Source organism: Paramisgurnus dabryanus, chromosome 19 (assembly GCF_030506205.2).
Source record: "Paramisgurnus dabryanus chromosome 19, PD_genome_1.1, whole genome shotgun sequence".
NCBI lineage: Eukaryota > Metazoa > Chordata > Actinopteri > Cypriniformes > Cobitidae > Paramisgurnus > Paramisgurnus dabryanus.
This window is the reverse complement of record NC_133355.1, coordinates 35,052,530-35,077,180: the sequence shown is the minus strand read 5'-3', so window position 1 is coordinate 35,077,180 and position 24,651 is coordinate 35,052,530. Positions and strand designations below refer to the sequence as shown.

The 24,651-nt window shown below is 35.5% G+C and overlaps 3 protein-coding genes across 5 annotated transcripts; all 3 read right to left on the bottom strand.

Annotated features, from left to right (window-relative positions):
- Positions 1-139: 139 nt before the first annotated feature.
- On the bottom strand, positions 140-13,609 carry stx12 (syntaxin 12). 3 transcript variants are annotated; one of them, XM_065290811.1, is made up of 10 exons: positions 13,485-13,609; positions 12,203-12,344; positions 11,488-11,557; positions 11,283-11,388; positions 7,258-7,395; positions 3,821-3,864; positions 3,637-3,742; positions 1,977-2,049; positions 1,706-1,788; positions 140-1,124 (listed from the first exon to the last, which is right to left on the bottom strand). In XM_065290811.1, exons 2-10 carry the CDS (start codon positions 12,297-12,299, stop codon positions 1,032-1,034), a joined length of 810 nt encoding a protein of 269 aa, XP_065146883.1. In that variant the 5' UTR covers positions 12,300-12,344; positions 13,485-13,609; the 3' UTR covers positions 140-1,031. The 3 variants fall into 3 exon arrangements, with proteins under 3 accessions (XP_065146883.1, XP_065146886.1, XP_065146885.1); XM_065290814.1 differs by having other exon boundaries at positions 11,289-11,388; XM_065290813.1 differs by having other exon boundaries at positions 12,203-12,379; positions 13,485-13,547.
- A 390-nt stretch (positions 13,610-13,999) lies between these two features.
- On the bottom strand, positions 14,000-17,345 carry trnau1apa (tRNA selenocysteine 1 associated protein 1a). The gene is made up of 9 exons (XM_065268173.2): positions 17,242-17,345; positions 17,003-17,100; positions 16,822-16,921; positions 16,681-16,733; positions 16,322-16,453; positions 16,124-16,243; positions 15,676-15,847; positions 15,517-15,550; positions 14,000-14,419 (listed from the first exon to the last, which is right to left on the bottom strand). Exons 1-9 carry the CDS (start codon positions 17,263-17,265, stop codon positions 14,241-14,243), a joined length of 912 nt encoding a protein of 303 aa, XP_065124245.1. The 5' UTR covers positions 17,266-17,345; the 3' UTR covers positions 14,000-14,240.
- Positions 17,346-19,251: 1,906 nt separating this feature from the next.
- Positions 19,252-24,082, bottom strand: sh3bgrl3 (SH3 domain binding glutamate-rich protein like 3). Its single transcript, XM_065268142.2, has 3 exons — positions 23,926-24,082; positions 22,598-22,765; positions 19,252-20,948 (listed from the first exon to the last, which is right to left on the bottom strand). The coding sequence occupies exons 1-3, from the start codon at positions 23,968-23,970 to the stop codon at positions 20,883-20,885; spliced, it is 279 nt and encodes a 92-aa protein (XP_065124214.1). The 5' UTR covers positions 23,971-24,082; the 3' UTR covers positions 19,252-20,882.
- Positions 24,083-24,651: the final 569 nt, after the last annotated feature.

Genomic DNA, 24,651 nt, shown 5'->3' with positions numbered 1-24,651 from the left:
GTGTGTGTGTGTGTGTGTGTGTGTGTGCGTGTGTGTGTGTACATGTATATATATTTCATTAATGAATAACCTATTCTAATCAGTCTTATTAATTCTTCATTTTACAACTGCTTAGAAAATTCATACTCACAGACAGAAGTTCAGATGTGGTTCTTTACTCAATACTCAAGTATAATAGACAACATAAAAAACAATTATTAAAAAGAAAAGGACAATCATTTTTGGATATCTTAAAAGTTTGGAGCTTTTTTACATAACTTTAATATAATGTGCAGAATTTTCATGTTGTCATATACAAATCTGTTTCAGCCATAATATTGATTACAAGTTCTTATACAACACATTTACAGCTATTTGATCACCATATATTAGACATATCATAAAACTATGAGTTAACACCATGCACGCTATAGACAGACAGTATTGAAGTTGAGAGATTCGCGATCGAGCATTAGGTATCACTGCTGCGTCATACTTGCAGTTTTACGAAGTTATTAACATGTTTCCAAATCGGCGACAATGATTTTGCGGCTCATCTAAGCAATCTGTCTTTAACTTCCTGGAGTGGAAAAGTATTTTCAACATCTAAAACTCCTGCAAAAAGCCAAATTGATATAACAAAGAAAAACGTTCAACTATCAAAATGAACATCTTATTTTGCAACAATGTCCTTGTCAAAATGAAATATCCTGCTTTAGTTTAGAAATGTAAAGTAGTGTTAGTGCTAGAAATATATCACAAAAATCATAATAAAGTCTTGGATTACTTAGTTCTTTTTTCCCACTTCACTTGCAAGCTCATCCTTCATTATCTTCGTCATAATGGTCCAGAGAAAAGAGGATCAGGAATGTTACATTCAGTTTACTCAATTCATCAAGCAACCAACTCTGCAAATGTACACAGACAAATCTACAGGTGCTGCTACGGCCTTTGATCTCTCTCTCCACATGGATGGCACGGAGTTTGTGAGCGAGAAAAGAGAAGATATAAATAAGGAAATAAAGAAAGAAGGGACGGTAGAGACAGGAACTTTACTTGGAGAGTTGCCAGATCATTATGCCAATGATGAAGATCACTACAGAAATGACCACTGCCAGGATGCACATCTTCTTACGGGACTTTTGCTACAAAAAGATAGAAAATATTTTGCTTTATTAAATAGCATGTTTATTATACAGTTTTACATTTCTGACAATTTATGATATAATAATAGCCTAAATATATGCCACAGACTTATTGTTTGATCTAAAAACAGCCAATAATAAACGTTCTATAAAGAAGTCAATTGTAATTTCTATTTTTCTTCTTTTTTCCAGAGCTGTCCTTTTGCCAAGAAGAAAAGAGATAAAGATACAGATAAAACTGTGCACTCAGCTTGCTTTTTATAAAAGTGACTTTCTGTTCAAGACTCAAAACCTGGTTCATATACACAGAACCACACAAACTGTAATGTTTAATACATGAAAGATCTACAAGAATTGTTTGAAACTTTCGTTTCCAATCATAGATGCCTTACAAAGAGACGAGGCTGCTGTGATGGGAAACACAGACACCTGAATAATAGCAGGTGATTCAATGCAGCATTTTGGAGAATCACACATTATTTTAAAACTATTCCTGGGTTGTGATGCTGCTGGATAAGGGCTGATATACCTGCTCTGGTGTGTGTGTGTGTGTGTGTGTGTGTGTTTGGTAAATTTGTCACCTGGTAATGTGCAGCTCTCTGGAGTTGCTCCGCTCCTCTTTCCACATGCACCTCTGCACTCTCCACATTAGCCTCTATGCTGTCTGCAAATACAAGCATTTTCAGAGGAACGTTACAAGCTGTTTTAGACAAAACAATCACTTGGGAGAACACAACCATGCTTAAAGTTCTTAAAAGTTTCCATCACTAATGTGAAAGACATTAATTGATTACATGATTGAGATGAGTCACGTTTGAGTTCAATCAATCCTTATGAACAGACTGCATTTACCTATCATTTCACCCTGGTCGTGGATCATTACTGCAAGGTCCTTAAAAATCTGATTCACATCCAAAATGTCAGACTGCAATGACACAACAGAGAAATTCAGAAACTGCACAAATGATTCATTTATCATAAAACTATTTTTTTTTCATTGTATGTAACCACAATCAGCTTACACCTGGAATGAACATACATCTCATGCTGTCAGATGACATAGATCAGCTGCTAGCAGTATGCATCGTAAATACATCTCATGGTTCACACCAGATGCGAATGAAGCGTTAAAGGAACAGTATGTAGGATTGTGGCCAAAACTGGTACTGCAATCACACAACTGGTGGCCAATACACAACATGACAACATAAACATCAGTTGAGGGCTGCAACTCCACTTTTTAAATGACAATATCCTGGCCGGACCACTGTTGTGAGTGATACAAGTATGGGAACGTGATTTCTTAATGTCTAGTGACATATCAATGCAATTTTATGATTAATTGATATACATTTCTTCCATAATGTTCCTTTAAGCGCGAGTGATTTAAATGTTAAGTCAATGCAAATAAGCTACAGACTTCCTGTGGCGCGATTTGCACCAATTTCAATGTTTCAGGCGTTTGACACAAGTTGAAAAATCTAAACTTTGGTAGATATTCACACCGTGTTAACTAGGGATGCACCGATACCGATACCACATTTTCAAAAGTACTCGTACTCGTTAAAAGTCCCCCGATACCTGGAATCAATACCACGGTCTGAGAAATGTCTATGTTTGAGCGGCGTGTAAGGGGTTAATGCCTCTTGTGTTGTCCAAAGAGGCAGAGTTTACAACAAACTGGAAAACTAGTCCTTTGATTTTTTGTTAAATTATATGACTAAAGCTGTTACCTGTAAATTTAAATCATGTTTTTTTTTATTAAGTACTCAGTATCGGTATCGGCAAGTACTGAAATGCAAGTACTCGTACTCATATTCCAAAAAAAGTGGTATCGGTGCATCCCTAGTGTTAACCAATCAGGAGCTTGCTTTAGTAGTGACGTGATTACGACGTAGCATGCAGAGGCAAAAAATACAAAACAATGTGTATGTGGACACCCGGAGCTGTACGACACATCTTTGTACTTTATAGAAACGGGTATACCCTGAAGATGGTCTTTTGACCGAAAGCTTGGAAATTTAAGTGTGCAGACGTCTTTATTTTCATAGAAATGGGTATAAAACGAATCTTGCTTGAAAGAAAGTGAGTGAGGAGGTAAATACATCGGACGCGATTGAAGCAAATAAATTGCGCTATTCATTTGTGGGTGAAATTCGCATCATTTGCGCCATTAACAGGTGAAATGCTTGTATTTGCATCTGAATTTCAGCCGTGAATGACGCACATTTCACCCGTTAATGGCGCGAATTTCATCCACAAATGCATAGCGCAATCTATTTGCTTAATTCGTGTCTGATGTGAACACGCAGTTAAAGATACATTTGTCACCGCTTGTAAAATTTGATAAATGATATATATATTTTTTTTAGTTCAACATGACTTCTGAATATGCTCACAGACATCTAATGTGGGATGCTCTACCCGATGTTAGTCAAATTCCTTTTATTAACTTCACTTATATAGACTACAATTAAACAACAGGAGGTGTAGAAGGAGAGTTAAAGCTAACCTCAAGTTGTCGAATGGCTGTTTCTCTTTCTTTAATGAGCTCCAGATCTTCCTCTGTTATAGAAACATCTTCAGTCTGTATGGTGGTCTTACCCCAATCATCATTACTGCACAAACACAGACATAACAACTCAAAGCACTGAATTAAAAAAACAAGTACCTATGAACAGTTATCTGATACATACTTATCAAAGGACACCAACTGCTCATCGTGACCCCCGTCTTCAGTCTGCCATAAGAATTAAACAAGAAAAACATTATTCAATAGACAAAATAAATAAACAGTAAAGTCACAATGCAACATCAGTCAAAACAAATTTAGTGTTTCAGGTATTATTCAGAATTAAATAAAGGTTTGGTGGGTCCAAATCAGAATTTTATCAGCTCTTGAGGCAGATTTTGGTAGATTACGTCTCTCCGATGGTAACACATCTTTAACTAATCTATTGTTAAATACGTAGTTAGAATAATATTGCTGTAACTCATATCAAAACATTTAGCAGTAATATATATTAGTAATATCAGTACGATGTGTTTAATAGTGTAGAACGGCTGCATGACATACAAACAAACTATTCATAAATGGCTATTAAACTAAAAATTAACATTAACCAATAGCCTGTTGGGACCTTATGACATCAGGGGCCCGTTTCAATAAGGAGGTTCAACCAACTCTGAGTTTAAACTTGAACTCTGAGTTGATTTACTCTGAGATAGGAAACTCTGAGTTTTTGGTTACAGAGCAGCTGATCTGAGTTAGTTCAATCAACTCTGAGTAGGTTGACTCTGAGGCTGCGTCCGAATATTGCCGCATACTGTATAGTAGGTACTGAATAAGATGAACCCTTAACTGCAACCCGGCCGCGGCGCGATTAACCAATCCGCGCCCGGGCACGGAACAGAGCGATCACACTAGTCAAACAAACCAGGCTTTGGGGGTCAAACGTGCCCAAGTGCGGTTTGGTTAGGATAGTGTGAGTGCGCCCTAACCCACTAGACCAACAATAATGATGAGTTAAGAGTAAGGTCAAAAAGACTAATAGTCATATAAGGATATTTATATATCTAAAATGACTGCAAAAAACAATAATTCCGCTCACATAAATGCAAGTGGATATGACAAAAACCCACTCGGGGTCTCAAAATCCTATCGCGACATAAATGTAACCTTCTACAAATGAATGCAATGCATCATCATCTACAGGATCCTCTATAAAAGTACATGACATTTTTGTCACTTGGACGGTCTATGCACCTAAGTATATCATATTTGCTTTACAAGTCATTTCAATTTACTGTTTTAACTTTATAGTTGAAAGTTTAGTGTAATATATAAAAAAATAAAGTAGTAAGTTAAAATGGTTTGCACTGGCAATTTAATTATAATTTAAAGACAGTTAAAAAATATTTTACAGTGTATGTAATAAAAATGTGCGCTATGGATGAATGTACTAAAGCAACTAACAAGATTAAACACCGCTACTCCTTTAAAGAAACTCAGAGTTTACAGGATAAAACCTTCTCCCAACCAGGTTAGGTTCAGAGAGTAAGTTACTCTGAAAACAGACTCAGATTATAAGTTACCTCTCCTTCTGAAACAGGCTTGACTTACCCCACTGTCTCAGGTTTAAGCTACCTCCCTTTTTGAAACGGAAAACTCAAAGTTTCCCTCATTTCAGGTTTAACAAACTCAGAGTTTTCACTTAACCACTTTTCTGAAACGGGCCCCTGCAGTAAAAGAAAGCCGTTTACAAAACACCAGCGACATTTATTAATGAGTAGGGTTGTAACGGTATACCGGTATACCTTGATATTAACTTTTACGATTATCATACCGTAAACATTTGCTTTTACACGGTTTTGGAAAAAAATAAAGCAGATCTCACCTGCCCTACTATGCACATGCAACTTCATTCGGCGTGACTGCTAGACTCCACTCGTTTTATGTACAGCAGAGAAAATGTCAGAGACTACAAATTCTATTCTCTATCCCCCACCAGAAAAAAAGTTAAAATCTACAGTATGGAAATACTTTGGATATAGAAAAATGAACGCGGGGTTGTCCTTGAATATGGATATCCAGTTTGCAAGAAATGTGGTCGAAGAGTGGCTGCAAAAAAGAGAATATATCCAGAGCAGCTCTGAGAGAATTTCAATGAGTATTTTATCATTTTATTTGAAAGAATAAAATTAAAAGAATAAAAAAAAGATTAAGAATCAAAGTTTACTTTTTTCGAAAGTATTTTTTTCCAAATAAGTTTAATATAATAAACCAAATATTCAACCGAAAACCCCTATCTGTTTTTTATTAATTTAAGGGTCATTGTAGCTAATGATGATGATAATAATAATAATAATAATAATAAAATAATAATAATGTGTTTAATACCGGCAAACCGCGAAACCATGATAGTTTCTGAGACGATTATCATACCGTGGAAATCTCATACCGTTACAACCCTATTCATGAGTAAATAAGGTCAACACATTAAATACTGAGCATTCTTTCCATGTCATTTACATCTGTTGTTAGTAGACTGTTGCTATACTAATGGGGCTATTTCTATTTCCATCTTATGCTGGGCAGACTTTCAAACATATCTGCATATCTCGACTGTTTAAAACTGGCCACCAAACTATTCAAAGACCATTCATGCATGTATAGTTTAATCTATTTAGAGAAAGGAGAAGTGAGATTTGCGTCTGAAAGCATCTTTGCATCCTGTATGTGTGAAGGACCAATGCAGACGTGTAACAGGAAGCACAACAGATGTCATGTCCCCTGACTCTAATTTCCTAGCATTATAACATAACATTTAACCATTAAAACTTTTCTATTAAGGCCTGCAAATTAATAAATATAACTGGGCATCTTAATTAAAAATAATGAAGTGCTTTACTATGTGTAAAACATTACATTTAATAACAATATTTTACCTTTAGAAATACTAGTGTGACTAAAGATCCTACACATACTGCTGGATTAACCGTAACAGAAAAATATATAAAAAAATGTCAATACTGTTGGTTTAGGGCAGCTGTGACACAAACCTTACAGTGGGTGCTGATTTAATGAATTTGTTAAGAACTGTATAAGTACAACAATATTACACTAACCTCTTAATATACATAATATAATTAAGTGCACATAAGCTCTGTTACAAAATCTAGAGATCTGCCCACCTTACATTTAGGCATTTAGCAGACACCTTTATCCAAAGCGACTTACAAAGATTCGGAAACAATAAAACCGATGTGTCATAGGGAGGCAATGGTACAAACTGTGCTTATAACAATATATAAGCTTTCACTATTCTAAGCCTCACAGATGTAAATGCTGCTAGGGGGAATATTACAAAAAGGTCCCAAGTTAGAATCAATGTCCAAATGGGATTCAAATGGAAATCACCGTGGTTACTAAACAAATAGTTTAGGATTCTGAGTTATGTAATACAGCCCAATCGTTCTTATATGATACCTTGCTTTGGCCAAAACCTAAAAGGAGCTCTGCACGTATCAAATTGCTGCTTTAGGATACTTATTTAAACAACAGACACCAATGGTTTGAATCAGAGCCATTCTGCAGCAAGTTATTCTTAAAGGATCCATAAATGTCTCTTACTGAGAGGCGCGACCCCGCTCGAGCTCTGGCCACTGATTCTTTCTCCTTCTCCGCGGCACGACGCTGCACTACCTGGAAGTTGTTTAGCGCAGCTGAGAAATCATTCATCAGTCGTTCCTTCTGGATTTTTTGCTGTCTCTGTTTAAAGAAAATCAATACTTTACAATTTCATACAATTCAGGGAGCATATAAAACACACACATATATAAAACTTCTGCCATTAGCATTTCAAACTTTTATTAAATAATTTTCAACAAAAAAAGTTTTTTATATAAATAAATAGCCAGAATCAAAAAAACAAACAACACTAGGGCATTATGTACCATTAATTATGTACCAACAAAAATTCTGACCAATACAGTGCAAAAATATTGCTGAAAGGCCACATGGTGTTTATTATAATTTAAAATTAATATAATATTAAGCACTGTAATATAACAATAGATTATATACATCAATGAGCAATTACATTATGTCCAGGTGCTTGATGTAGCACAAATGCTTTTCCCAGTTCAAGTCGAGTGAATTTGGAGGCCAAACATTAATAAAAATTCATGTTCCTCAAACCATTTCTTCATGATTCTTGCAGTATGGCAAGGCACATTATCCTGTTTGTAATGGCCATTACAGGGAGGGAACAGTTGACATGAATGAGTGCACTTGGGATATCGGGGCCTAAAGTGTCCTAAGAAAACATTGCCCGGCCTGTGTCCACCCAACAGTGCATTCAGGTGCCATAGCCTCTGTTGGTAATCGGCGCATCAGTGCTCCGGCGTCAATGCAGGGCATAAAAACGAAAAAAATTATCAATCGTTTCACTCCGAGCAGAAACGATATTTTAACGTTTCCGTTTTTGCGTTCCTCATTGAACATTTACGTTCCGAAAACGGTTTACTTAGAAAAAATACCGGTTAATAACGTTATTTTAATTCAGGCTATACTTTAACAAATGCATGCATACAGACTAATTTTCACACAAAAATAATAACATAACACATGATATAACTAAACTTCAACATTTCATTAATTGTTAAAACCACAAAAGAAATACCTGCATTAATTTTAAGTATAAACAGCTGAAAAAAACGACCCGTTTTCAACAATGTCTTTTTCTGGTTGAAACCGCAGCATACTCTGCTGGATGTTTACGTTAAATGTGCCTCTGTAAGTTACCTCAGTGATTCCCGGCTACTGTACCCCTTCCCCACATCCTTCAATATTGCAGACAGACTTGTTAAGACAGCTTGTCGTAAGAAAAATAATAACGAAAAGGAATTTCTTGGTGGCGACTCATCTAAAAAGTAATTGACAGTGGTATAAGTCCCCTGGCTTTTTTGAGTTACAGTTTGCATCTTCATATTTCCAAGCAAGTTTTAACTTAAACATACCTCTGAACATTTGATGGGTAGCTTGGTGGTTATTTAAGACAAATGCTATCGGGCCGGAGACTCGATGAATGCGGCGCGGGCATTACACTCACGCTATGTGTCTAAGTCACTCACGCTTGATGCGTCAAAGTCACATGTTGTACTGTTCAATTCATGATTGGTCACTGATAAAGTACAATATTAAAGAAAACGATAAAATAAAGTTATTAACCGGTTAATGGTAATTTTAAATAAACGTTTCTGTTCAGAACAATTAAAATTGATTTTGTTTTTGTTTTCGTTTTCGTTCCTTGAACAGGTTCAGAGCCCTGGTCAATGTGATTATTTTATCAGACCAGGTCTCTTTCTTCCACTCATCCACGGTCCAATCACAATGATCTTATACGCATTGTCAGCAATGGTGTGCAGTTAGCATAGGTACCGGGCAGAGTCGTCAGATACACAGTCCCATACGCAGAAGGCTGCATGTGCTATGATACCCTTTCCTATCTGCTGGTGATTTGTAGCATTATGCCCCTGCATTCGCTGTGAACCACTCCCCTCTGGCATCATTGAGCTTCAGACAACACACAGCAGACAACACACAGCTTACTACAGTGGCACATGAACGACTTATAAGCCGTGCTGTTTCTGAGACTGAAATTCCAAGGCTTGTTTCACCAAAATCTGTCCTCAATCCAAATCTGATAAAATGGCAGCTTTTACCTAGCCTGGCTCCGCCCTCCTACGTGCTTCCGCTTAATTTTCATTTCGCTTCAGCAGTACGTCTGGGATTGCTCTATAGAGTTTCGTTTTCTCCTGCAAAAATCTGCAGGACCAATCAGCGAACAGATGGGGGTGGCTAAGAACGATGATGTTGAGGTCGTGCGTCAGTTTGAGTTGTAGTTCAGTAATGGCAGCGGAGAAAGACGTGAGAAAAGCTATTCGGTCCGTTGTTGCAAAACTGCCGAATATAAAGGGCCCTATTTTAACGATCTAAGCGCATTGTCTAAAGCGCACAGCGCAACGTCGTGTCTGAATCCACTTTCGCTAATTTAAGGACGGGAAAAATGGTTTGTGCGCCGAGCGCATGGTCGAAAAGGGTTGGTCCTATTGTAATGGGAGTATTTTGGGCGTAACGTGCAGTAAACCAATGAGAGACTCAGCTCTCATCCCCTTTAAAAGCAAGTTGCGCTGGCGCTTTGTCTAATCCTATTTAGATGACAGACTTTGTAAACCGAAAAACTAAGCGGAGGAAGAAGATCCCCAGTTTAAGATTAATGTTAAATAATTGTGTTGTTTTTCACTTGTATTGAAATTGTTATTTTTTTAATAAAACCTTTAAAACCCGTTTTCTTTTAGTCACGGAAGTAAAAATGCAGGCTTGTAATTGCTTTAAATGTATGGCTATCCAATATCATCAAAAAATAATTTACAAGTATGTAAGATAAGGTTTGTACTCTAAAAATACTTTATTTGTAACAAACAGGAGATAAAGAATTTACAAACGGCTCTCCTCACGTTTCAGCACTTTGGACAGCGTTTTTTTTTAGCAAAGAGTTTTTTTTAAGCATTACTTAAAAATGTTTCTCAACTCACCATATCCGCAGGTACAGAGTCATCATATACAATAAATCCGTGAGGTAGCATTAAAAAAAACATTTAAAAACAGATGCATTTGTTCAAAGCAAAGCATTTATTTACTAGGCTGCAGGTGAAGCAGCTCTTTTGTGCCTTCTAACGTCTCATAATCGGTCCTCATTTATGTCCACCTGACTCAATAATAATCTTTTACATTCAATCCTTTAATCTTTCATATTTAAAAGCATTTTTGTGCTGCTGCGCATTCATGTACTTTGTGATAAGCAAACCCGCGTTGTCCTCCCGTTTATAGGCGCATGTTACTAATGCGCTATTTAAATAACATAAAACACATTGCGCCATTGACTTTAGACTTTAGACCAGGTTTTTGTTGGTCAATGGCGTAGTCTATTTTAGTTGCCTCAAAATAGCAACCCGCCAACAATGCGCCTGAACACACCTCGTTTTCAGACCAGAACGCCCATGGGCGCAAAAGGGGGCGCAAATGCATTTGCTATTTAAACAACGCGGCGCTAAACGTGAAAATTAGGGTGGAAACTAGCGAAAGACACTTGCGTCGCGCATTGCGCAGCATTGCGCCGGGTGTAAGATAGAGCCCACAGAAGTTAAAGCCGGAGCAAGAACCAGGTTTGCTAAGTTTTGTTTGTCTGATTATTCTGACTTGTTGTTTCCGGACGGTTTCGGTGCATGATATACGTCACAACCACACGTTAGCGATTGGCTTTGGCAGATCCTGAGTGACTCTGGGCAGATCCAATAGTTTTAAACTTCAACAATGGACCCTCCTTAACGGAAGTAACGCTTTGTAATGGAGCGTGGCCAGACTCTTTGTACAAATGAAATGAATGTACGAGAGTCTGGTTGGATCAGGCTAGCTGTTACCATCCTGACACCAAACACTCCACTGACAGAAAGCTGGTCCACGGGTGGGTGTATATACTGTTCTTATATGAACTGCACTTATGTTGTTTGCCGGGTGCCCTCATTGGTCTAGGCTGGAGGTGGTCATAATGTAATGGCTCGTGGATGTGTATATATTATGATAGTCTCACTCACACACACCTGTTCGGACACGGAGACAGGGAGAGATAGAGCCCCCAGATCTTTCAGGTGTTTGTTGGTCTCTTTGGCCAGCTGGTTTGTGTAGTGTTGCACCTGCTGACTGTAAACAAATCAGAAATTAATTTAAAAATCAGAAACAAATGTATTGAGAATAAAAAAGCCACAGCTAGAAAATAAATCAAGATCAAAACACACTCACAGTCTTTCATGAAGGTCACTAGTGTCTTGTCTGGTTCCCAGTTGGTTCACCATGCTCTTGATTTGAGCAGCTAATATAGAAAAGCCAAAGTTAAATCATACACGGCCACTACAAAGTATGAATTATGATCTCTTACATCAGATAAATAAAAAGAAAATGTGGGTGAATCTCATGAAGATATTAACAGTCTGGACACAATTATTTTGCTAATCCTAAATCAAATTAGGATTACTTCTGTACCAAAAATGTATAAACACTTTTTTAATAAGGTGGCCTTTAATATCCAAATGTTAATACATGACAGTGGGATTTATTCAGTAACAACTGTGTACATTTTTCACACTTGCACTTCTCACGAACACTTTCTGCCTAATTCACAACACGTGCGTATGCACATTAATATGTTCTTATATATGTGTTAGTGAATTTAAAGTGTTCTACATGAGCGGCCACGTGCACAAGGTTGTCAATTTGCATAAAACAGATTTTAAAGATTTTTCATTAAGCGCACCTTCTTTATAAGTGTAGAAAAAATAAGTAGGCTATAATTATGTATAATATACTCTTTATAATAATAATAATAATAATTATATAGATAATGTATATATTTAAATGAATTATTCATGGTGGCCTTTACAAAATGCATCTTTACTTAAATCCTTTTCTTGATTTTGCTATATTAGTAATAATTAGTAACCCCTCTCTCAACACTTACTGTTCTGTGTGATCTTCTGAATGTTGGAGCTGCATGTCTGAATCAGACCGCTGAAGTCTTTTGGTGGGACGCGTTGCTCTGCCCTTCCGTACGACATGACTGCTGGATATTCCACTTACCCTGGATAAATGTGTCAGGAAAACTAGAGCAGGAAATTAATGTCAGTGCCTATAAATGCTGATGACAGAGAAACATTTCGTTTTACTTTAGAACACAAAAAAAATGAATTAATCTAAGTAAGTTAATTAAACAAAAGATTGTGATTTATGGCAGCAATGATGACTTCGATGATTTAAAAGGGATAGTTCACTCAAAAATCTAATTTATTTTCTTACCCTCATGTAGTTATAATTATAAACCTGTATACACTACAGAGAGGTATTTGTAATGAAGCAGGAAACAAAAGCATCATTGACTTCCAGAGCAGCAAAAAATTATTGTATGAGCAATCCCTTTAAGGGTATCAACAGTGTTTAATGTCACCTTTGCTGTACAGAGATTGAGAGATAACCAGATTAAACGGTATGACGTTAAACAACCCAGATCACAGTACTAATCTACGAGTGTGTACTTTAAAGCTGCCCTGCATACAAGCTATGAGTTGGCGTTTAAACAAGCATTACACAAACCCAATGACACAATGAGATGACAGTCTCGTGGCAAACTGCGTACTCATCTCACAATATAAATACATAGCGATTTTAAAAGCCACCACACTCACACACTGACAGGTAAAATTGCATTGACAGTAAATATCTGAACACTACTGTGTATAAATTTGGGGAGAGGACAGTGTTTTATGTAAGACTTTATAAGACCTGGTGTTATATGAGCAAGCTAATGCTTTAGCACACTAAGCAAAGGTGTCATATAAATAGTCATTTGGGTATTAGGACATTGGTTTAGTTTTGTTTCCGGGCAAAACGATTCTCATAACTGTCACGTCAATCATAACAAATTATGGAACAAATTCCAAGCTCGCGAGTTACCCAACAAAACGTCATTTGTAAAATAAAGTCACATGACAAACATTCCATTTGTTTCATTTTAAACTTGGAAGCGTATATTAACCCTTAATACCAGATAAAACGCTAACCAGAAAATCCCGTTAAACTGCAAAACAACAGCACCCAAACAACATTAGCATAACAATAAACTAGCAAACCAATCGCTTCCTGCATTTCCCTCATATCCTCTGACATCCAGTGATGCTTTTACTTCCCATTCCGAATATATGGAATAATGAATTCGTTGTCATGTATTTGTTAATTTGATAGCTTACTTGAATTCAGGACCGCTCCTCACTCAGGACTTCCGGTATGATGTACTTTGTGCTTCCGGTAAGTGGCTGCGCCCCCACGGGCACGTGACTGCGCACTAGCGGGCATGATAACTCTAATTTCACATTAAATCGTAATTTCTGCAAATAATTAAGCTAATGATCCGAACATTTATAAAAACCCTACACGCCATGTACATATGCGAGCCTGGCGGTGAAAGTTATTTTTTATTCTCGGTTTTCTCCATAAAATCATCCTACACGAGGATGTAGGCTAAATAACATTTTGTGGAAATATAACCATGATATCTTTAATATTGACTAAGTAAGGTCATGTCAAAGTGTTCATGTGAAATTAATGTAAAATCAATGGTAACCTTGTTTAAAATAAAACGAGATAAAAACCTTTTAAAGGAACATATCAATCACTAATTGTTAAAAATCAAATAACAATGATTTTGACTAAGAAGTAATTTAAACTTTTAAAGTTTATTTTACTCTTCACATTTTAAATGCAATAAACCCATCTGTTTGAACATAAGCTTTTGTTTACTGTATGCTTTCCATAAAAAGAACACAAAAATACTGACAAACAGAAAAAAAACTGTATATCCACTGCAACAGCAACATAATAATAAACTGATATTCATCACACGGTGCATTCTACTAATATCAATGCTTTATATTTTATTCATCTGTACATTTGCTTACTTTAAGAATGCACTCTTTGCTACAATAAATCAATGCAAATGTATATTCTTAGTCCATCTCCTCATATTGGTAAATTGGCTCTGGTAGACAACACATTACGCTACATGTGACCCCATCCCATGACTCAGGAGGCTGAAAAAAGCATCCAATTAGAGCGCTGTAAAACTCCTCACTCTGCTCCATAAACCTCTGATTTGCCTCCATCACATTGAGTTCAGAGTCTGGATCTGCAATACAGAGAAACAACATACAGTTTTCAAAGTACTGCAAGACAACTTATTTATTGGACTTGACAATTCTTGAGGTCTGAAAATGTAAATAAAATATACTACAATTATAAAGTGTGCTTATGTACTGTACATTTGTAAAAAAAAAAAAACCTAAATGAGCGTTTTCCAGAACAAGGTTTAGATTGAGCCAGTATTAGGTCTAATTATATTAAGACATTTAAGTAGTTTTTACAAACACACCTTTCAGAAAACACTACTGGTGTCCATATCGAGACAAAACACTTACTATATTTTAAGATATGTCAATGCCAGACAAGACATCTCAAACATGCAATTTAGTCAGGGACTAGACATTTGGCCCTGTCTGGAAAACTTCCCCAAAGTGTTTAAATGATTTCACGTGAGTATCAATGTTTGAATTGAGAGGGGGCTGGGGTGGTCTCAGACCTCATATAAACATTGACCCCCTATAAAGCACAAAAATATAAATTAGGGTGATCCCCTGTTTTTATTCCAATTAAAATAATACATGATTTAAAAAATTCTTGTGCTGCCCTGCCACAAAGCAATACTGTCCATTATTTGTCCCAATTTCGCAATAAACTAATCCAAAATAATTCTGTCTGAAATAAATGTAAACTCTCAAGTGTGCTTAATTGTGTAGGATTTATAGGGTTTGAGTTAAGGGTAATTTTTTTTATTAAAACTTTGATCCAGGACCAACAAAAAATGTTGATCCAGGATCACATCTTACTTTGTGAAATCAAGACAATCTTATAATGACGGGGGGGGGGGGGGGCTTAGCTAGGTCCATAATTTTGTACATAATTCAAACACTAGTGTGTGTGTGTGTGTGTGTGTGTGTGTGTGTGTGTGTGTGTGTGTGTGTGTGTGTGTGTGTGTGTGTGTGTGTGTGTGTGTGTGTGTGTGTGTGTGTGTGTGTGTGTATATATATATATATGATGTAAAACATACTAATATAAAAGTACCATTTATTTCTTTAGGAGAGGCTTAATGAGAGAAAACCAAGTGTACATTTAAGAGAAAAATAACATTACAAGACAGATTGACCTAATGTAAAAAGGTAAACTTACCCTCTAGGCTATCATCTTCCATCTCTTCATAATCCTGTGTAAGATTATTTTAAATAAAAAAATAGGTTATATAGTAAACATTTGTATCAGAACCTGAGACGAACTCATGAATCCAAATGAATGTCAACGGATAAAAAACATGATTGAGATTATATTTACCTGAGTGATGTTTTGAGAGTAGTTTATGTAGTTGCTATCATGGTTCCAGTCATTCATCGTAGAGGAATGGTTGAGGTACTGTGGGTAATAATACTGGTTCAGATATAAGTTACGGCTGTTGCAATTTTCTGCATGGAATTGCCAATTCTGTCTCTCTGTAGGCTCCTTCTTCCTAATGGAGAGAAGAATTAGACAGACTATTGTTGAAGTTTTGTGAAAACAGTATTGTGACAATTATGAATGAATTAAATATAGAGATTAGTTCAACTTAAAAAAGACCTTTATCAAGATGGTGACTTTTTTGCAATGTTATTTTATTGTACACAATGTTATGCTACCTTTCATACATAGTTTGTGAAAGAAAAGTTAGTAACCAGAGAGAAATGTAAAGAAAAACAAACGCAACCCAGCCCTCACCACATAATTCACCATCAAAACTTAGACTCACAGTTTGTTTGTAGCCAAACTGAGGCGTAATGTTTTTTTCCCAAGCCCAGCAGCACCCTGGAGGTCTGCCAAGGCCCGTCTCTGATCTCTCTCACTCTCAAAACTCACAAACCCGCAGCACCTACAAACAAACTATTTAGAAATGGAAATGTATGGAAATGAAAGGCCATGTCCAGGAGCCTTTATATTCAGATCTCACTTTGAGTACCCATCGCCGTCCCGAATGATCTTCCCACCGCAACACGATGAGAAATGATAATGAAAAAACTCGTACAGCATGCCATCATCCACGTCTGCTGTGAGATCCGACACAAAAAGAGAGAAAGTGGAACTGCAGAAGACAGCAGTGATGAGAACAAGTTTGATGGATTGCTGACTGCACAGAACCTCATGGGCCAAAACACAATGCTCCTCTCCAAATCTTTCTATTTACCTGGCCTGAAATGTCTGTAACCTAATGCAGTAGCTCGTCCTGACTTACAACACTAGCTTGAAACAGTCAACTGAAGATATGGACACAATCTCAAGACTACTATGATTTTACAAAGCATTTCTCACCGGCTTTCCCCCTGCTTCCCGTAATTGGCACGACTCAACTTGAACCTTTTTGTCTGAAAAGAGAGCAAAACTCTTCAAAGTGAGATTATGTCAGCAAAGTCAAACTGTATGAATATACAGTAAAATGTTGTGAATGATTACAGGAGTTGCACCAGGTAAAGATTTTCCATTCACTTTGCGAAGGCATCTCTCTACCGAAGTCTCGTCCACCAGATCCACAAAACCATAACCTGCGGGTTTTCTGCATAGATGATAAACATTCATAAACTTAATTAGCTTTTGTACAGAGAAACAGACAGACAGACAGGCAGATATCCCTCACCCTGTTACTTTGTCTCGGATTATTCTGACTCTCATCACAGTTTCTCCCATGTGAGCAAAAGCTCTGGATATAAACTCTTCAGTCATGTAGGGCTCCAGCTACCAACAAAGACACGTATTTTACTGCCATGTTCTCTGACACAATGCTGTGTTGTAAAGTGATTCAAAAGGTGCTACACATAGTAAAGCACGTTGATTATTTATATATCAACAACAACTTTGCTGCCATTTTTCACTCACGTTGCCCATCCAGAGGCTGCTCATTTTATTTTCATGTGTTCTCTGAATAAATTTGAGGTTTTTATATTTTAAAGTAAGTGATAAACCGGGATTTCCTTATTGGTGTTTTGGATGTAAAGTCGGTTGAAAGAATGAACACGTGTCAGTGTTTATAGATAACTATACTGTCCAACAGCGCCACCAAGAGGCAAGAATCGCAAGTGTTGACTGTCAAGTTCATACTGTAGTGCGCTAAATAAATAAAATAAATGAAAGATTAAAGGAAATTAATATAAACTCAGTTATTTTTTTAAAAGAATGAATTAACTTCTTCAATTCTTCTTCTACTACTTTTAAAGATTGTTTTCTTTTATTTGACTGGCAACTACTTACAGCTAACATGACAATAATCATCGCAGCATACAATATAGAAAAATAAATATTTAAATATATGAACAAAACATAAATAAAATAAAAAAGAGAAGGGGAAAGACATGAGGTCATCATACAAATAACGTAAAAGCTTTACGTTATTTATTATTTAAATAATAATTATTCTTATTTTTCAACCAAGTAGTAAACAAAAAGTTGGGTTTCCTTTATAACCATAATAAAAGAAGAAGAAGAAAAAAAGATTAACAATAAAAGTATAATTTGTTAGTACCGTAATCTTTCTCTATTTAAAAAATACAACTACTTTTAAGGATGTTCCGCAGTGATGACGTATTTTTGAACACCGGAAGTTGGCAGGACACTGGTTAAAGCCCATTAATTTTTCTTATACGCTGCGTACCAAACCGCCTACTTCCATACTATATAGTAGGCAAAGAGTACGAGAAGTAGTGCTTTTCGCCTACTATATAGTATGGAAGTATGCTGTTTGGGACGCAGCGATAGACTTTTGGATTATCGCAAAAAAAAAAAAAAAAAAAAAGATTTATGACACTAATACGTTTTTTTCTAACAAGTTATTGTTCACAGATGTAAAAATTGTATGAAATCTAAAGCGTAAATGCGTTTAACAGAAATATAAAAAGCTGAATTTGACCTCCAGGTTAGCCTACAAAAAAACGTAATCTCTGACACCATGGCATTTTACATTTTACTTATTAAAAACTATTTAAACGATTAAACACGATGGGAGAAAGAAACGTATAAACATTTTATGTTAAAAGAGATATTTTATGTTAACGTTAAATACATTTTTGTAAACCTGACGATAAATGTGTAAACAGTTTTGGCAAAATTTGACACAAAAGACAGACGGCTCAGATTAAATTGGTTTATTCTGAACCGTATGGCTTTATACCGACATTTTCTAATGTTGTAACAATTTATTGCTTTATTATTAAATATTAATATTTAAGAAATAATTGGGAAAAGTTCAAATTCTTTTAGGAAATAGCTTTATTTTTTACAGCATATTTTTTATAAATTATTTTTTTCTATTGGAATGTTATTTAATATTTTATGTGAGACATGTTTATTTAAGAGCCATTCTGATAGTGTGTTTCTGATGACTTGATGTCACTCCAGTGAAAGTCCAGAAGTGATAGTAGGTATGAATAATTTAGTAAAGCTCCCTCATCATGTGTCAATATCCCGTCTGTACGTGTGGCTTTAAAGATACATGCAGGGCTTTATAAACTAAAGATACAGGGATCTGCATACAGTAACAATCATTTATCATGTCTCAATGCACAAGTTTCTATAAGGACACACATTACACTAGTTCTCCTTTACACTACTCTCTGATCTCTAAAGTTTTGTTTTAAATGAAAAGTTTGTAATGTCTAATTATTATAAAGCAAAAGTCTTTTAATTTTAATGCAGAATTTTGAAACATTACATGTATGTATTTTATAACAAAATGTTGTGTTATATACTGTACCAGTATAAACCTTATAATTGGACTAAGCATGGTAATAATGTTTTAATACTTTTTATCTTTTGAAAAATTGTGTGAAAAATGAATAAATCTAAATGTTTAATAACAGTAATATTCCATTCTTTAATAAGGAATAAATGTAATTCTTTTTGCAATTTTATTTGACCCACACATCACAATTTCACCATCTTCTTGGAAGACAACAACATTTCTTTCCCTATTTGTTTTTATTGTTTGGCCAAAAAAGGGCGTTGGTCCTAAAGCAAAGCAGTACAGCACAGATATCACAAGAATCATTACAGACAATGAAAGAGGACAATTCACAATCACTTACAAAACCAACTGTCTATGTCAGATCCCACATTCTTGAACTTGGCCAATAGTGGCTTTTACTTTTAAATCTGACACTGAAGTTAGATGACTTTAAGACTGTGAGCAGCAAACATTACAGATGCCAGGTTAAAGACCATGACTTAAGACTATGAGACTGTGCCAAGTACATAAATTAGTACCAATATGACCAACACAATGTGTCAGAGGATAATTGCTTCAAATGTCAATGCTACAATGGCCAATGAACTCCCAATGATGACAGTCAATGCTTGATGCAATGATGTGTGCATGTACATTGTTAATCATGGAAACAACAACAACATTTAGATCATTACTGGAATAAAATGTCTGCATAAACTGCATAGTAAAGAAACATGCATTGCTCTAAAAAATGAAGCCTTTGTGAGTTTATGATAAATTAAGCGGCAACAAAATAAACTTTTACTGTCATTATTATCGTTAGATCAGCCTTAAATTAAAACCCAAACTTCAACCACTGACAAGAATTATAGATACCAAATATACTTGTATGTAAAACATTTCAACGTCTCATGTTACTGAGAGCTGGAGTGGACGGGGCTGAATTGACATGAAAATTATGTCACAATGTAAATTATATTACTGATCTTAAATACTGCTTCATTTTCTTTATCCAATTTTTCTTTCGACCCCAGAGTGAAATGTGACCTGGACACTGTAGACTGCTGTATCATTTTTCCATCAAAAGACAATATGAATATGCTCATATGGAGAACACATCTTTACAGAAATGTATTGGCACAGTTATATGCAACAAAACACTTTCGTTTCCTGAATCTATTAATGTTTAATGCAAACCTTTTTCAAACAGAATACCTGTGGCTTGAACACTGCTAAACAAAACAATGCAATGCAGTGTGCTTGATATAAAATCTATTATAACTTATTCACATTATGTTGAAAATTAAGAGCTGATGTTTTAAAGATACCAACACACCAATTAAATCTCAGCCCACCAACAATTAACCATTTTATCAGTACTAATGATGGGAATGTAAAGGCCAATAAAACCTTTTTTTTTGGTCCTTGAAGTTCTTGGACTGTGGATTTGTTCAATCTGGAATCAACATGAAGTTACGACCCAGATTAGTTGACCTAATTACATCAAAGTTAACAAAATTAAGACTAAAATAGTAGTTTTTATGCATCTATGAGAACACAATAGAGGAGAAAACAGTTTAAACAATTTAAACCAAAAGCAAATATGTGTGACCGTGTCTAAAATGGTTGGGGTAAACAGGGTGGGTATGTGCTTTTCAGTTGATTGTGTTTGGCATGTGGCATGGCAGCGATACATATGAAGGCAGGTATCACCAGCAGAGCAGAGGGCAACATGTAGGCCTCCCTTTGGTAACGTGTACGGGGAAAGGAAGAAGGTGTCGGATGCTACCAGGTTTGGCTTTTATGCGATCTTTAGAAACTGTTCCACTGTGTCGTCCTCCACGGCATCAGAAAACATTTCATAGTTCTAAAACAAAGGACAGCAAACACAGACATACACACAATATTAGTTTCAGTAAGAATATCTATGTGGTTTTAGGTTTGTTATTTAATAAGCTTCTTACACATTCCCAAGACATAGTGTAAAAAGCATCATCCAAGTTTTTTTCATAAGATGGGGGAAAAGAATGTTAATGAGGAAAAAAGCACTGAAAAGGGTCATGAACGGTGTTTATGTTCCTTGAGGTGTCATTATAATATCAATAAAGTCGTTTGCCCAAAATACATACTATATTAAGTAATTTATGACCTTTTTCCACACGGTTTTTCATTCCTGAAAACACCCTCTTCTATGACTGAAAGCCTACATACTGCCGTTTCACTCGCACATACAGCTTCACAAACGGTCTATTTAACCACAATGGATCTTAGTTATAAAAATGAATGAATGACAAGAAAATGAGAGAGATAAAGAGAGAATGTACTACATAACAATGTGCATTATACAACACAGCTTTAATATTAGTGAATTGTGTAGTAAATATATGTGTCCAAAAACAGTTTACAATAGTGAATACAGTATAGGGAACTCAGATGCAAAACCTGCTAAACAAGACCTCCATCAAAAATGAGATAATGAAATTGACTGAATGCTTTTAGCACATATTATACTTGAATCAAATATTTTCACTTTAAATCTGCTTAATCCCGGCCTCAGGTGATTCAGAAATACCGCTTTATTGGCAAAATGGTTTAAATGCCACATCCTTTTATTCAGCAGTCCTCTAAGTGCAAAGATACAATTTATAGTACTGAATATATAAGTAAGAATATTGGTTTTACCTTTATTTAGAAAGGACAGTTAAATGTGATTGGAGACTTTTTTAAATTCCCTCATAAAAATAAAGCATTTCAATTACTGACTTAACCTTTTCATTGCCATAAAAGTGAAATGACTGAACTATACCACAGTACTGTTCATGTGGGCATTACAACACAAGTATTTTCTTACATTAAATCATTATATAATTATTGTGGTAGTTTTAATTATGTAAAAAGGTTAACAGGTGTTTTTGGTTTAAGATCAATTTCCCTTTAGTAATCTGCGTCTAAACTGTATTTTTCAACTTCCTTTGATTTTTCATTTATTTCATTCATACTCAAAAGGTTAAAGTTAATTATTCATGAAGAAGCTTCTCTGCGTGGACAGGTTACATTTCTTCATGTTGTAAAATCTAGGCTTTATTATGGGTGTAAGATATTTGATATAAGATATTTGCGCACAGATCTGCACTTGTTTGCATGTTAGATTGATACATTTTAACATTCTATAATAAACTACGGTATCTATGCGGTATTTTGAGCTAAAACTTCATATATGTACTCTGGGGACACCAAAGATTGATTTTACATTTTTAAAAAGTCTTGTGAAATGTCCCCTTTAAGCTTGACAACCCCTGTCCTGACCATATTTCATCTACTTATAAATAGAAGCAAGGATATTCTTCACATTTGTATCACAATCAAATAGTATTATGCTAATAGTGAAAATGTATGTTGGTTTGTTTGTTATGTGTATTTAAAACAATAAAAACACTTTGAATAAAAAAAACTGTTTACAGTCTAGGTAAAGTTTCAAAGGTAAATAAAAAAAACAATTCTGTCAGTTCTCCTTACCCCACAGTACTGATCCTCATTGAATATTTGAGGCGGGATTGCCGTGGGGTTACCCGATTTACTCCTCATTTCATCCCGAACTGCACCGCCCACCGAGATGTCAATCAACTCATACTTGATGCTCTTACTGTCCAGAATACGCATCACCTCAGCCTGCTGAGACTTCACCTGAAAAACAAACACATCTCTAAGGTCAAGCACAAGAAGCTGCACAAGTCAGTTTAAAGTCTCCTTCCCAGGTCATTACTGTGGATATAAACAGAAAGATTAAATGTATAGTTCCCTTTATAACTACTGCTTTAAATGGAGAGAGGACAAAGGTCTAATGATTGAGCCCAATAAAAACATTACAAAAGAGAATTCTGACAAAACCTTTACAGTAATTTTCCATTTATAGAACTTCCTGAAATGGCCCATGATGATGTGATAACATTGTGGAGGAAGTTATTTTGCATTAGCCATATATTCTATTTTATACAGATAACAAATAGCACACATGCAACATCACAGCGTAAAGTGAAATATTACACAATTGTGTTCAAATTAAAAAGGTGTACTTTGACTTTAAAAGCCAGTAGTTCACCATAAAGTTGTGAGTTGATGATTAATAATGAGACACTGTCTGACAGGAATGTAACAGGAAGTTGAAGTCAATTCTGTAGAAAGCTACTTTTGGAAAGTCAGTTAAAACCTAACAATGCACATAAAAAACCAATGAACGTTAAAGCAAGAAAATGTGAATTAAATTAAAGTTTCTAGAAGCTCAATTAATATTGATAATTGTTCTTATTAAACCCAATCCAATTCTGCTGCTAGCGTATGAACTTCTGGTCTGCTGATTCACAGCATCAAGGCATCTGAAACATGCAGCAACTCGAATAAACACTGTTGCTCAACTGACGCGTACTAGTTTTATGCCAGATTTTACGAGCTTGCATGCCAACGCATTTATATAAAGTTAACTATAGCAGCATTGTTGCGTGTCAGTACATTTATTTTAACAGGAAAGGTAAAAAAGAGACAACATGACTTCCGCTCTCGATGTAAGTTAATGCGAGTTTATTCTCTCTCTCTCTGCTGCTGCTCACTCGATGATTAAAACTGCGTCTTGTTAATCAACTACAACACCTGCTGCAAGCGATTACTACAACAATGTCGCAGTTATGCATCCATGAGCATTATTGTTGAGTAAATCCAGTTAACTTAGCTGTGATGTTAAGAGAACAGTTGGGTGTGTCCTCAAGCATAATCCTCCATTTCACATGTATTTCATCGTGCAGTGTTCAGATGCTACGCTTTATTTTTAAGTTGAAATTGTTTATTCTCACCTCCCTTGATGCAGTAACGGTGGTGTAGTAGAGTTTGATGCCCATGATGGATGATGTTCGTAATGTCTCTTCGTGAATATGAACGCGAGCAGTTCCCTGTTCTCTTGTTCTTGCAGCGCACCGCTGAGACCGCTATGCACACATTTAAAGAGACAGTCACTTATTTTTGCATAAGGAACTGCTATTCGCTTTATTTGCTCACTGCAACAAAGAACCTTTTGTTTAAAATTAACTTTAGCGTCTTTTTACCCCGATTCGCAAAGGTAAGCTTATAATAATATTGATATTTACAAAAGATTGCACTTTTAAGTAATTGCTGTAACTACATTTAAGAAAATGTTTAAGAATAAGGTATTAAATAACTACAAAAAACTATATGAATAATTAAGTACGATATAATTTATATATATTTTTTATTATTATTTTTTATTTTTTTCTATTTGTTTTATCTTTGTGTACCTTTGTATTTATATCTTCATAAATTGTCTTATGTAACTGTATGTTTATTTTGAATGTACCAGTTTTGCTTATTGCGTAATTATGTATAAAGGGTAGGCAAAATAAGCATAAGCTTCAGCCTGCACCTTTTTCGGTTGATATGTATGTATACATTTTGTTTGTTTTGGAAATTATGTGTGAGGACCGAAATAAATTTTGTTGATTTGATTTGATTTGATAAAATAAGTAATATCCTGTAAACTTACGTTTTATATAAACATTAACAAT